Source organism: Pungitius pungitius, chromosome 4 (genome assembly GCF_949316345.1).
Source record: "Pungitius pungitius chromosome 4, fPunPun2.1, whole genome shotgun sequence".
Taxonomy (NCBI): Eukaryota; Metazoa; Chordata; class Actinopteri; order Perciformes; family Gasterosteidae; genus Pungitius; species Pungitius pungitius.
Window position 1 is genome coordinate 14,578,232 of NC_084903.1, and position 14,396 is coordinate 14,592,627.

The 14,396-nt window shown below is 49.6% G+C and overlaps 1 protein-coding gene across 1 annotated transcript in view; it reads right to left on the reverse strand.

Moving 5' to 3' along the window:
• Positions 1-416: 416 nt before the first annotated feature.
• Positions 417-14,396, reverse strand: part of gse1b (Gse1 coiled-coil protein b) — a 141,726-nt gene continuing 127,746 nt past the window's right edge. Inside the window, exons 4-17 of the mRNA XM_037452452.2 lie at positions 13,765-13,973; positions 9,487-9,653; positions 9,154-9,342; positions 7,546-7,713; positions 7,096-7,460; positions 6,438-6,768; positions 4,726-5,363; positions 4,467-4,579; positions 4,108-4,375; positions 3,130-3,243; positions 2,624-2,998; positions 1,666-2,004; positions 1,244-1,347; positions 417-954 (exon numbers count right to left, since the gene is read on the reverse strand). Of these exons, the coding sequence (XP_037308349.2) occupies positions 814-954; positions 1,244-1,347; positions 1,666-2,004; positions 2,624-2,998; positions 3,130-3,243; positions 4,108-4,375; positions 4,467-4,579; positions 4,726-5,363; positions 6,438-6,768; positions 7,096-7,460; positions 7,546-7,713; positions 9,154-9,342; positions 9,487-9,653; positions 13,765-13,973 (3,521 nt within the window). The 3' untranslated portion in view covers positions 417-813. The remainder of the gene's footprint in view (positions 955-1,243; positions 1,348-1,665; positions 2,005-2,623; positions 2,999-3,129; positions 3,244-4,107; positions 4,376-4,466; positions 4,580-4,725; positions 5,364-6,437; positions 6,769-7,095; positions 7,461-7,545; positions 7,714-9,153; positions 9,343-9,486; positions 9,654-13,764; positions 13,974-14,396) is intronic.

The following is a 14,396-nucleotide window of genomic DNA, read 5'->3' on the forward strand; positions in this document are numbered from 1 at the left end:
ACATGTTAAAAAAATGGCAGGGCTTTTTCTTTAAAAGAACAATGATTAAAGTAATAAAAACATACAAAATCTTTTAAGTCTTCATAGTATTTACAATACAAGGCTGAAGCACCCTTTAAAATTCTTATTCGCAAATTTTCTATTTTGAAATAAAACATTTTCCTTAATTCTTTCTAAAAATGTGCATTTTCTAAGTTCTTCCCTAATTTGAACAGTTCTTTGTTGTAACACAGTACCACCAGGTAGTTCAGCTTTTATTCTTAAGTGCATTTCCAGTTCAAAAGCTCACGTGGCCCCCGCTGTAAAATCAGTCCTGGGCCGCCCAGACGCCTTCGAAGCGCCAGAGTCTCTTGACGACGCCACTCTCTCTGTGTGTGTGTGTGTGTGTGTGTGTGTGTGGGGGGGGGGGGGGGGGGGGGGGTGGGGGGGTAGCTGCTCCCCCTCGTTGGCAGGATTGTCTCTGTGGCTGTGGCGGTGAGGGATGCAAGGAGCTGAAGGAGCGAGCGGCGGGGGCTGAAGGCTACTCCTGTCCCGTGCTCTCTGGGTTGGCTACATTAGCACGCGGTAGTGGCTCGTGGCTCAGTGGCCACACTCCAAAGACTGTCGTTCCTTCAACGTATGGTCCTGTCTCCTCTGCATTCATCCATCCACCCATCCATGCATGCATCCATCCATTCATCCATCCATTCGTCCAATCTAGCCAGCCGTATTTCTCCTCCGTGGGGACGTCTGGACCCGGCCATGAAAAATAAACTCTGGGTGTCAGTCTGAAAGTGGAGTAGCCCCAGGGGCCATCGGCTCGGCGTGTTGGGGTCACCTGGGGGGGTAGCCCTTGTAATGGCCGCCTCTCGGCCAGTGTGTCTGAGGCAGCGTCAAACACTTCCTGAAGTGCTCCAGCTCTGCTTGTAGCTTCTCCCGCTCCACCGCCAGCTTCTGTCTCTGGGACATCAGCTCCTACGCGACCAGGGACGCAGAGAAAGGAACACATTAAATATGAAGACACGGAAAACAAGAAAAAAAATCATATGATTTCTGTTAGGTGGTACCAATACATGAGTGGGGAAATACAAAAAGAAAGGGTGCCGTCGTGAATATTACAAAATGTATGAGATGTTTGATCATGTCCAGGAGAGAGCGAGCATATATTCCAAGGATCATAGAGGCATATCTAATTCCTACTCAAGGAGGTGAGTGCAAAGTGTATCAGAAGGGGCAACAGGTGGTCTGTGCGCATGCACCTTACCCTCATGCTGTGAGACAGCTGCTCAGCACTCAGACTGAGGTTGTAGTTCTGAGCTTCTAGTCTTTGACACTGGCTCTGCAGAACTTGCCGTTCCAAAGTTTGCTCTAGGGGACAATATTGAAAAACAGAAGACACCGAATGAGAAATAATGAAAGACAAAAAGCAGGGCAGCATAATTCAGCTTAATTTACCACTAAAGTTTGTACAGATGCATATGTCTTCAGGTTTAACAAAGGTAATACAATTCACCTGAGACATTGTGTTGGGGAAACGCTTTGACTATATAGTTGGGAATAGGGAAATGTCAAATCATCACCCTATACAATAAGACATTGACGTCTTTTTCACAGACGGGGGGGTCATGAAACCCACATTCAAAACGGAGTTTGAGGCTTCCCTGCGTGTCCTCTGCAGCTGCTCACCTTCAACGTATTCCTGATAAGCTTCAAATATAGATTCAATCCCCTGCCACTTGGAAGCAGGAGCCTGCTCTTCTTCCTCATCCTCTTCCTCCTCAGAGTCATCCGGACCAGACAGGTCCTCCCTCATCCCTGAGGCCTCCCGGTGCAGGGCCACAGAGAAGTGCTGCCCGTTGGGCTGAGGGTGGGCAAGTGAGAGCGGGTGGCTAAATGAATGTGCATTCGCGTGGGATTGCGGATGCGGTTGCGGCGGCCGACCCGGCGCGCCCTGAAGCTCTGGAATGTTGTAGTGGACAGAGGACTCCTGGAGGTGGGACGTCTCCGACATCCCTGTGGCTCCACCTGACAGGACAAGAAAAGCAGTTCATCAGCACTAATCCGTTTGATTTGTGGTGAAAGGATTGCTTGATTAATCTCGGGATAGAAATAATCACCATTATCAGTTAACCTGGCACAGAGCAATTGTTTAGTCTATAAATGATGAGAAAATCAGGGCTTTCACCCTTTAGGGATTATATTATGTTGAATATTTTCAAAGATGATCTAGCACAGGATCTGTGGAAGTCTACGGCTATAATTTATATACGAAGCAATGACGATCAAACAACAATATAATTAAAACTGCGACAGTTACCAACCACAAGTGACGAAAATTGACATCAGGATTGATAATGAAACTGAAATGTGAAATGTGTGAAGTGCATGTGCTACAGTGTGACCTGTTCATTTACGGCACCAAAACACTTGCTCATCCGAGATTTGCAGCTTTACATTTAACAAAACATATCGTTTAAAGACATCTAGCTCTGCAAAACTGTGATGTCAATTTCCAGATATTTTTTTTTACTAAAAAGATATGCCACCGGCAGACCTGTAACAAGCACGAACCGCAGTCTTATTACTGAAAGGTCCCTAAAACGTCCTGCTGCGTATCGTCACCATCGTGGACATTTCTACTAACCTTTATGTTTCTGCAGAGCCTTCTGAGTGGACTGAAGCACGGATTCGTGGAACTGCTGAGCGAATTCCTCCGGGGTGAAGCTGTCCCAGGGTTTGGTGCGTCCATTGATGCTGTGGGGGCCCTCTTTAGCCTGCAGGGGGTGTGGGGGCCGCAAGCTGTTCAGTAGGCTGGAGCTCCTCTTGGAGGCCGGCCCCTCACTAGGCCCCCGGGCCTTGTCTGGGTAGACAGCTGGAGAAGGAGGTTCCTTTGGTCTTAATGTCTCCCCGAGGGGTTTGAGGTGACCATTGGGGGACGCTGGGCAATGTGAGGGGGGGCTAGCGGGTCTGACACCGTGACGGCCTTCTGAGTCAGAGGAGGGCTGGACAAACGCAGAATCTGCAAGCATTTCAACACATGGGAGTCATGATGAGGTCTGAGGATGTAAACTAATGGATTATTATCACACTAACCCAATACTTCAGGAATGAGAAAGTGTGCACGTGTGTGTTCATTAGAAAGCGTCTCACCAGAAATCTGTGCTGGAGGACTCTTACACAGCGGATGAGGGGCATGCCTGACGGTGTCCAAGGTTACGCTCTTCTCTTTAATGGCCTGAAGCAGCTCGACCACCTTTTCATTATCTAGGAGACGGAGAACAAGTTAGTTCAACCTGTATGGAACTTGGTCACAAAATGTGTGTGGGTGTAAATGATCTGGAGTGTGGCCTGTGACAGTGAGGCAGGCGGTGCGCTGCCAGCTGTAGGCAGCAAGCGGTAAATCACGAGGATTTGTCCCAGATCCCTGTAAGCCCGCTACTGCCACTCCCCACTCCCCACGCCCCACTCCGTGTAGCTATGCGTGTACGCGTTCAAAGAAGTGACTACAAACAGAACCTCGACACAAATCCACCTTTCTAACTGGGGCAATGTAAGGCGTTAGATCACGCGTACGTCGCTTCAAATACTCATTTAATGCAGGGGTTTGAGGTTGACACGATCGTTTAGGATTCTATTTAAGGATGGAGTCAACACATTTAAGCGAAAGCGGGCTGAGAATAACTACTTTCTAAAAGCTAAGTGAACATGCAATGAGTCGTCCTCTGACCTTTGCTGAAATGAGAAGTCAAAGAGAAGAGACATGACCTGCATAGGGATGTTGCTATGGGCATGTAGAGGGCTCTGGGTCAACTCTGTGAAGTGGTGCTTTCTAACTAGCTTGCTGAGGGCAAATAAAGTATTGATCAATACCAAAATTGATTTAGTTTAATTGTGATATTTTACCATTGGGGCGGAGATAGCTTGCTGACTCTTTTTAACAAATAGGGAGCCAAAGTTTATCTTACCAAATGTGTGTATGTGTGTATATATATATATATATATATATATATATATATATATATATATATATATATATCCTCCACTGCTTAACATAGTTCTTGGCAGATAATTAAACAAAACAATTGTTAAGCAACACCATCATTTGCGTGTTACCATTAATCCTCTCACCTCTCCTCTCATGTATGGTGACATGGGACAGTTTGAACGTGTTGAGGAAGCGCTTCTTATCCTCCAGCTCGGGTGCGCGGTCCATCTCCTCCGGGGTGAAGCGCGTGCTGAGTTGGGGCGGAGGAGGGGGGGTGCGCTTCAGCTGCGAGAAAGGTGGAGACGGGCTGCGCTCCCTGAGCCGCCTCCTCCTCTTCCTTCTCTTCTGCTGCACCAGCTCGTCCCGCCGGCCCACCGTGGTCAAGCCAAACGCTCCCAGGAAGTCCACTTTCTGTGCGAAAGACGTCAAATTAATCTCGTGTCTGGTGACGAGCGGTTGCGAAGAGCAAAGAAAAAAACGTATGTGAGCGCAGGTGTTTTACCTCTGTGGAGTCATCCAGTTTGAGTGGGGGCTGCTCCGCTACTCTCCTGAGGTGGGCTCTTACCTCCTCCTCGTCGCTCTCATCATATGAGTCATCCAGCTCGTAGTAGTAACCTGCACAGCAAGCAAAGAGGTCACTACTGACACATTTAGATGGTTTAGATTCTCTGATAAAGTTGCGTGTGGAATAAAACAAGATGAAAGTTTGGATTTTTTTTTTTTTTCAAAGCATGCAAGAGGGCAAATGATGGGATATGTACCTTTCTCCCTGGCCTCCCTCCTCCTCTTCTCCTCCAGGTCCAGCTTGCTGACAGGCCTTCTGTGCAGCTGAAGGAATTCGTCGTAGATCAGCATTGCGTCTTGACCCATCCCTGCGGTGGCTACCTGTCCCATCCCGGGCCCGGGGGCCATTCCCAGCCCTTGTCCATGTCTGCTATGCCCCGCGTGTCCCTGGAGGTTCTTGAGTCCAGCATTGCTTTTCATGGCTCCCTCCAGTTCATACTGGCTGGACAGGGACAGTGTTGCCCTCTGCTGGCTGAAGAAGGACTGGGTGGATTTTTCCAGATCAGCAAGGAATGTGCTGGGTTCTGGCAGGCCCGGAGGACCTCTCATCGGGGGATACTTCTCCATTGGTCCCCCTTCTCTCCTTCGTGCTCCATCCTCGTATTTGGAGAGCCCTGGGGGCAGTCGACTGAGCTCGTAGTGTCCCATCCCTGAGGGCTCGTGGTTACGTCTGGACTCTGAAGGGGTTTCTATAAGAGATGCGGGGTTCCAGAGGGTGGTGGGAGGGTGGTGTTCGCGAAGTGGCAGAGGAGGTTTGGGCGAGATTAGGGGTGGAGGGGCACCTAAGTGAGAGTGGAGGTCCCGGCTTCCTGGTTCGTGGTGGTTTGGTACAGATCTGTAGAGACATAATCGGACAGGGGTCATTTTATAAAATAGTGTAAAGGCCACAGTCTCCTCTGAAATATATAGATATAGAGGGCCTATGCGCCTATTGCCTTTTTCCCTTCATCTCTGTCAGTATGTCAGGGAGGTGGTGTGTCTGCGAAGCAGTGATATCAGGCACAGACAGAGTAGCCCAGAGCAGAGCGAGGATGTGGCCAAGACACTCAATGTCCTCCAGATATACAGGCCTGTTTTTGATCGGTCGGCTTTGCACGCAAATACACACACAGGGGGGAGAGAATGAATCCAGAGAGGAGTAGGAAAAGGCTAAGAGAAGTATTCTTCTAACAGAGAAGACAGGCAGAAACATGACCGAAAACAAATCATCGTCAATGCATACATATATTTGTGTGTAAAGGGGTTGAAATAAGATAGTAGTGGAAAATAAATGGCCACAATGAGGAAGAAAGAAAGGCAGATGGCTGATGGACACTCTCGGGCGTTTACCCAAATCAACCCTGGCAGGATGGCACACTGCATGACCAGTCAAATTAGCTCTGCCTCCCTGTTTGTGTTTGCCTTTCTGTGTGTATGAGTGAGCAAACTTGTGTTATCTGCAATCTGCAGCCTGCGAGCTGTGATTTTGCAGTTATACCAATGGGTTACTGATAGCGGACGTGTGAATCTCTCCTTTTCTACCAGTCTAGAACGAACCACATCCTCATTTCCGAATTGCCCACAGCAACACAAACATTGGCGCACCAGCAAAGGAGGGCGAGCTCACGGCGAACAGCGCAGAGACGATTGGCCGAGAATGAGCCTTTGGTGTATCTTAGCCATCCCACTCGCAGCAGAAGCCATGACACCCCTCCCCACCGCCATCCTCCTGACCCTACTCTACACCCGGACATGGCTGCCCGTCGGCCTGCACGTCGGCTCTGGAGGTAAGAATGGACAGCAGCAGAGTCGGCGTGATGCCTTTTATGTCCAGGCAACAGAACTCCAGGGCAAAAACGCACGTGGGATTGACATCTGTGCACGTGATGGCTGGACTCCAATTGCTTTAGTCTATCAGGTGGTGTCTCACCTGTGTGGGTCTGTCCTGTGATCTGGCGCGTCCCCCGGCCGGCCCAGGTCCAGGTGCTGCTCCAGAACCTGCTGGCGGAATTCAGACACCTGGTACTGACGGTCCTCTTTTTCTTGCCGCAGCTTACGTTGCCGCGCCAACCACCGCTCCTCCTCGTTGGTCCGCTGAGCGATCATCGAGGCCGAGAGCCCCGCCACGACTGCGCTGGATCCCATGTAGAGGCTGTGGCCCGGTATCAGACCAGGGATGGGGTGATGGGATTGCACCATTGAAGAGTGGAGTCCTGGCGGCACTGGTTTAGGAGTTGGAGGTGCAGGATCTTTGGTTTTCCCTGTGGAAACAGAAAGGTCAATATAAATATTTAGCGATGCACCAAATTATTTTTGGTATATTTGAATTCATTGAAAAAAAGACACAAATTCTGTCACAAACCCCAAAATATTTAACTTTGCAATCATTGAAAAAGTAGGTACATTCGGGGTCTTTAGCCAAATAGCTTCAAGAAATACTACCACAATTAGCTCATAATCAGCCATTGTTGCAGATTAAACACAAAAAAGGTTCATCATTGTTTGAGCTCTGATGTATGGTGTTTAAAGTGTTTACAGGCAGTAAGCTTTTAGCTTAAGGAAGCCACACAGGAAGCATGGACACATACCTGCCCGATTAGGGGGGAGTCTCTCAGGCTTGCTTCTGTCCTCCTGCCCCCTCATGGAATGGAGCTCAGCCAAATAGTGGCTCTCCATAGCCTTGGATGCCTGCAGCTCCTTCTCCCTCAGTGCCCTCTCCTTCTGCCTCTCCAGCTCCTTCTCCCTTTCTCTCTCCCTCTCCCGTTCTCTCTCCCTCTCTCTCTCCCGCTCCCTCTCCCTCTCCCTCTCCAGCTCCTTCTCCCTCTCTCTCTCCCGCTCTCGTTCTCTCTCCCGCTCCTTCTCCCGCTCAGCCTCCCGCTCCCTCTCCTTGTCGCGCTCACGTTCTCGTTCCCGCTCCCTCTCTCTCTGTCGCAGCTCATCCTCCAGCTGGAGCCTAAAAAGGGTGGACAGGGAGGTAGGATTAGAAATGATTCCCGGCACACTGCTGAGATCTGCCGTGTGGATTAAGGGGACTTTACCTCTCTGACTGCAGTGCTGACAGTGAGGGGTGCGTGAAGTCCCCGGGGTAGCGGACCCCTTGCAGGTGCATGTGAACAGCAGAGGGGTGGATGGGAGGTAAAGCGCCCCCTCCTGGCAGCTGATAGAAAGGTGACCTCAAGGCGGAGAGGCAGAAAGGGTCATCCATCCTGGGAGAAAGAGAGACAGAGAAAGACGATTCAGTCACTCTGTGTTATTCACTTTCATTCACCCATGCGCCTCCGTCTCCGGGGGAAGCAACACCACCGGGTCTTCCATCACTCAAGAGAGGGGCCGTGTCTGTCAGCTAACCTCAATCACCACACAGCAGCAAGCGAGAGACTGTGCGGTGTGTTGATGCACAACTCGTGTACGTGTGTGACATCCACGGCACATCCCCTCATTAAATCCATTACAGCGCTGTGTGTGTGATGGGTGCTGCAGTCCTCTGATCTTGCTGGGTTGACAGACCAAGGGGAAGCTGCCTGTGTCATAGCCCAAAGCAAAAAGGGTCCTTCTCAACGCACAGTCTACATGATCAAACGCGGTATACATTTAAAATGTACGGATTTTTCAACAAACGTTGCACATAGATTTTCTGCTGCTGGGTTTTTTTTTTCTCTGTGTGATCTACAGTACAGAACAAGAAAAAAACCCTCATTAAATAAGTTCCTCAGGAGGGAGGGAAGGATCTTAGCTCAGATGTATAAACAGCTCTGGGATTATTTTATGGTAATTTATCACAAATCACACATGAACAAGCTACAGGTAAATAGACTCAAGTGGCAAAACCGGCCATGGCTCTCTTATAGATGTTCATATTTTATTCACCTCCAAAACAAAGTAAGGAAAATTATTATTATTATTATTAACTAGCTTGGTTAAAAAATTACCCAAACTAAAAAAGTAGATTCCTCTCCTTAAATAAAAAAAAGCAAATGCTGTTTTATTGATCTCCTCCGAATAATATTAGGTATCCATGAACAAACTGTCAAATAAGGGGAGTACTTCTCTCTGTTTAATGAGCACTCAAATTTAGCAAGCATCATTACAGCAGATATGACGGTTATAAATTACATCACTGCAGCATCTGGCAATAAACAGCAATCAATATGTATTTTTAGTCAATCTCTTAAAAGCATTTTGACACAGCTGACCAGCATGTTTTTCAAAGAGAGGCTTCTTAGCAGCAGAAGCCTTGTCAGATGATTCAATGTATACGACTGCAATGTATCGGACATGACAAACAGAGTTGGAGAATAGCTGACCCATTCAGTGCGATGACAATGCTGTCGGTTTGGTTATTTTTTTCATCAGATATTTATATTGTGTTCCATTGCTTTTGGTTTACTTGGAACCAGAACTTTATCATTTGTACTGCAACTTGTTTAATTCAAATTTCACTTCCTTACACTCGAAGTACATCCACACAAAACATCCAGACCATCAATATTTTACCTCTGGGGACAAGCAAGGTCAGCTATCGCTAATGTGTTTGTACTGCAGAGTCTTAACATTATAAATACTTAGTTCCCTCACTAGGTTTGCACCGTTTGCTCTCGGAGGAAATGGGTGCGAAGTCAACAAAACAAACGAGCGGAGAGGCAAACCTGTACGGCGTGAAGGAAGGGTGAGGCAAGTAGCTGGGGTGGTAGTAAGCAGCTGCGGCAGCTGCAGTGGCCGGGTCCAGGCCCAAAGGCAGGGAGGGCATGCGGAGGGCATCCTCAGTCGTGGCGTAGGGCCGGAAGCCACGCAGGTACTCTTCAGGTACATGACCAGGGGGCAACTGTCTGGGCAGACTGAAAATCAGAGAGGAGATGGGGGTGGGGGGGGGTCATGGTTAGTTGGGTTTGTATGTGTTTTTCCTAAATAACGTCAACAGGACAATTGTTGTTCCTGCGCCCATGAAGTATTCATTATACACTTTGAAGAGTGCGACTCACTTGAGAGGCTGGAACCGTGAATCCTGCATGACAGCACCGGGGGTGAGACCAAAGGCATAGGGGTTTCCCAGGAGGTGGGCAGGGACCGAGGGGCCACCCTTTTCCTGTGGGAGGTTCCCCTCCCCACCCAGACGTTCCCTGCTGGCCCCACGAGGCCCCGAGTCAGCCTGCAGGGAGACAGAGAGACAGGGAGTTTACGTATTGTTGGTGAAGACCTGTGACCGTCACGGCTGTCAATGCTCATGGGGCTCATGAGAGGAAAGGGCCGTCCGGTGCAGCAACCTCCCGCACTCTTCTCCCTACCTCTCTCCCATTAGCTCCTCCCAGTGAAAAACACTCACATCAACAATTCAATTGAGGCAGGAATAGAGTGGTAAAAAAAATATCCTCAACCCCATCCTTTTCTCTTGTTATATACAGGGGATGTCGTCTGTATAATTGATGAGATAATGGTAGATGTACAACAGCAAGACTTCTAAAGAAATGACGACTTTGATCTTGGCAAAGTGTGTGTATGTGTGGGTGGACATAACTTAAACACTAACATCTAAAAGCCTGACAACAGAGTTAGAAAAGCAACATCAGTCTACCTCGGTTTCTCCTTTTTCCTGCCTCTCTTTGGCAGCAAGCCTGGTCTCACTTATCCAATACCACAACACACACACGTTTTCAGAGCTACAGACACATCCTGCTGTGCGAGTGCATTTTCTGAAGTTTTGGTTTCCCTCTGTCTACAAATTCAAATTGCAGGAAAAAAAAACAAACGTAAAACCCTTGTAAGTTGAAAAATCAACTGTTTATGTGGGAATACACAGCCGAGGAGGATTTCTGCAGGTATGATGCAACAGTTATCTCATCTCTAACAAAACGGGAATTCAAGTTGCAGTTTGCCACGGATCAACTAGAACAAAAAGGAAGAGAAGAACTCGAGATGAAGCCACAAAGAAGAGGAGCGTAAGAGATGAATTAACCTCTGGGCTCGGTGGGATTAGAGAGAGAGAGAGAGAGAGAGAGAGAGAGACCCTACAGCAGCACAGCGCCACTGCTTCCACTAAAACAAATCCAATTTAGGGAGCCATTACCTCCCTGACCTGCTCTGCAGCCACTGACCCGGGCCGACATTGATGCGCTAACATCCAATCTCAAACGCCTCCAATGTTTAGACTCCCTACACCCCCCTTTGTTTCTTAGACACCCCCCACGTTGCAGTAGTTTTTTGCTGTGTTTTTTTTTTTTTTTTGTTGCGCTTCACTTAACAGTAAGGCTCTCCGCTGCCTCAGACTTGTTGTCTCCGTAAGCCCCCCCCACACCACTTCCATCCTTTGGAAGCTTTATGTGCACCGGGAGATGGTGGAGCTTCCCTCCCAATCAGCAGCCAACTGGAAAAGAGGTTCATTTATGTCAAACAAAGTCAACATCAGAGTGTGGCGCTGGAGCTCAACACGCCAGGATCTCTGTTCCTTCTTTACCCGCCAAGGTGCTGGGAGTCTTAGGGAAAGATGAACAAATATTCTAATTTGTTTTATCTTGACCCACATGCAACTTGTAGACGTCATATGTTAACGTCCTGTGTGTATTTCTCCAGTCGATCTCCTCCTGAGCAGCGAAACAATGTGCTGCTGTCAACGAGTCTTCAAGCTGTTGCATCGTAAAGGGACCAAATGTAACCACAAAGCATTTTATAGTTAAACCAAAATACAATCAAACAATACTTCATGAACATGAAGCCTACTATTCTAATATAATCATGCGTGGTCCATTTATAATCTCCCCCTTGTCTGGTTTTTATCTGGAGGCTACACGTTTTTATGAATCAAATATGTTTGAACCATCACAGAGTTTGTGTGTAATAGGGGGCGTGGCTTTATAATCCTGTCATGACTCATTTGCTATCGGTGCAAATCCCAGACACAAATTAAACAAGAATTTAATCAACTGTTCCAACAAATTTTTACGGAAACCCAGTAAAACATCAAAGTATGATGTTTTTGGCAACTGGCTGTTCAAAAATACCATTGTCTGACTTAAATAACATTGTCACTGAAAGACAGAAACCCTTCTTACATGTGCTATGAATCATGTCATCAACAAAAAAAGGAATGTACGGTGCGGGTGAAATAGCTCAGCACCTTGAAAAGGCACGTTTCCATCACAGAGACAGAACCTTCTAACCCCATTAAGGAGGAACCACAGTCACTCAGGCACCGACACATCCAACCAGCCGTTTTGACCTTTTACCATCTGGCAAAAAAACAGCCCACTATATAAAACACGCTATTCACCAGCACCATGCTATATAACAAAGTAAAGAGCACAAATACAAGCACTCAGACCCAAAGACACATCCATTAAGAGCCATCTTCCTCGGTGTGAGCGAGGCCCCTGTAACACCCCCCCCCCCCCACTGAGGGTGGGAGACCCTGCGCATTGTAGAGCTCTCGTTTACGCCTCTCAGATGGAGCCATGAATCCAAATTGCCAATTAAAAAGCAATTACAGGCAGCAGCGGGAGCAGACTCCTACTGTCATTAAAGCAAAATGCCAACGCACCAAGCCCCCCCCCCCCCCCCCCGCCCCCCTCCTTCGCTCGCTGCCCATCACCCCCCCCGCCCCTCTCAAAAGACAGAAACGTATCTCTCGCCTGAGAGACACCAAGCACTCCTTCCTACACACAAAGCACGACACGTAGCAATGTGAACACAGCGGCATAACAAGCTTTACTTGGATGTATTTCCGTCCGTGTCGGTATAAATACGCAGGTTGGTGACCGTTGGTCATGACTTGGCGAAGCGGTCTCGCGCTCAAGAGGGAAAACCTGAGTGACAATAGACGACGTAAAGGGAGACACGGATAAAGGGCAAAAGAAGGGTGGCATAGCATCGACACTTTTCCCCTCCAGGCATCCGCCCTGATCAATGAGTACCAACAGAAGCAAAGCGCCGGACAGTATCGCCTTTGTCTAAGGGACATGTGGAGGTCGCGCATGTACGAGCGTGGCCCCGAGGCTCTTTGTGACCAGAGTTATATGTGCTCACTGAAGCGGGGGGGGAGATGCTATTAGGCCAGCTTTGGTGACGCAGGCCCCCTCCCCCACCCCCTCCGACCTCTACCCCCTCATCTCAACCTCTTGTCCACGTCGCCTCCCTTAACCCCCTCATTCTTCGGCTGGCCCCGCGCTGCTGAAGACCCGACGAACCCAGTGACACAACCTTTTCAATTTGAGCTCGACCCCATTGACCCCCCCCCCCCTCCCCCTCCCGTGCATACACGGAAAGTGCTCCTGCTCTTTTACCCATTTGGAGCTAAAGGAATGGCAAAAAGGATGACATCATTAGGACAGCATCGCTGTCTCTCAAGCCTCCCCCCCAACGTGCTCTGGTTGACCCTTGAACAGCGGGTGGGTCGTTTCGTAAAAGGATTGGAAGGGGAGGGGGGGGGGGGGGTGTTGTCCGGGAGAGAGGACTCCCGCACGTAGCTGGCTGACCTCCTCACTCACCCTAGGCTCCACCCTCCTCTCTGTCCCGTGTGTCTCGGAGGGTTTCCTCGTGTGGCCGAGTGCGGTTTGTAACCGTGCGCTTGGCCTCGAAAATTAGCCCTGAGCGGAGATAAGGAGGCTTAAAGCGAGGCCGTAATCCATAATCCACTCCTTATCAAAGCAAGCAGCTCTCCCTATTTCTCGCCCTCCCCCACTCGCAGAGAGCAGGGTGACGAGGCAGAGGATGCACTTGACTGCGTGGGTGAAGAAGACGGGGCTGCTAGATGGGGGGGGGGGGGGGGGGGGGGGGGGGGCTCGAGAGGGGCTGGGCCAAGGGCAAGAGGGCTAAGTGGGCGGGGGGCCGGAGGGGCACAGATGTTAGCTGCCGTTGAGGCTGACACATCGACGTCCCAGTGGCAGCTGGCATTGTTAAACGCATGGAGCCATGCAGGGGGGGGGTGTGACAGGGGGGGTTGGGTCTTGGAGGGGGTGGTGGGTGGGGGGGTGCGGGGGGTTGGGACTGGGTTTGGTGAGAGAAGCAGTCGTTCACAGACCTGCCAGCTATGTCACATGTACACATGTCAAATACTTTCTGCCACGCTATGGGTTACAGGCATCTAGATGATTTAGTTCTCCCTCAAGAGCCTCGCTGTGCGCATGCTCGTGCTGACGAACGTTTTTTTGAAAGAGAAAACACATCGCAGCAATCCAACGACCTTTGAAAAGAGCAACTGAAAGAGACACAAGAGAAGAGAGAGAAAAGAACACGTCCACGTCGCGGTCGGTCTGAGCGGGGGTTTTTACCTGCCGTCCCTCGCTCCTCCAGAGCCCGTTGCTCGTCTTTGTCGGAGCAATGGTGACTACGGGCGGGGTGTTTGGCACGCTGTGTCCCGCTGGGGGAACCAGGACGGGCCCTGGGCCGAGGGGACCCCTCTTAGGTGTGCTGACGGGAGAGCTGTGGTTGGTGGCCGGGGAGGACACCGGCGAGGACTCGCTGCTGATGGAGGACGCAGCTGGAGGAAGACAGAGGGGGACGACATGAGTGCAGTGAAAGGATGAACATAAGACGAGCCGATAGCCGGACATTTGCGCTGTTTGGTATAAAGGCCCGATGCAAGGACTGTATGACCCTCTAGCAGCTCCTTCACTGTGGAATAAGATGGGGTTGCAGAACTACCACAGCAACAAATAACGTATAGACCCTCACAGGGAGGGAGGCAGATGGATGGCCCAAGGCCCCCATTATGAAGTGACAGGGATCAGGATGAGCAGCCCTGTGAGAGTCACACAGCCTTGACATGCAGGACACACACACACACAAATGCATATACACGCGCACACACACAATAACACCCCGCATGGGATTGAGCAGCCATACTGAATTTATATACAGTCAATGACGCCATCAGCCACACACACAGAACTCCTCCCTCCCT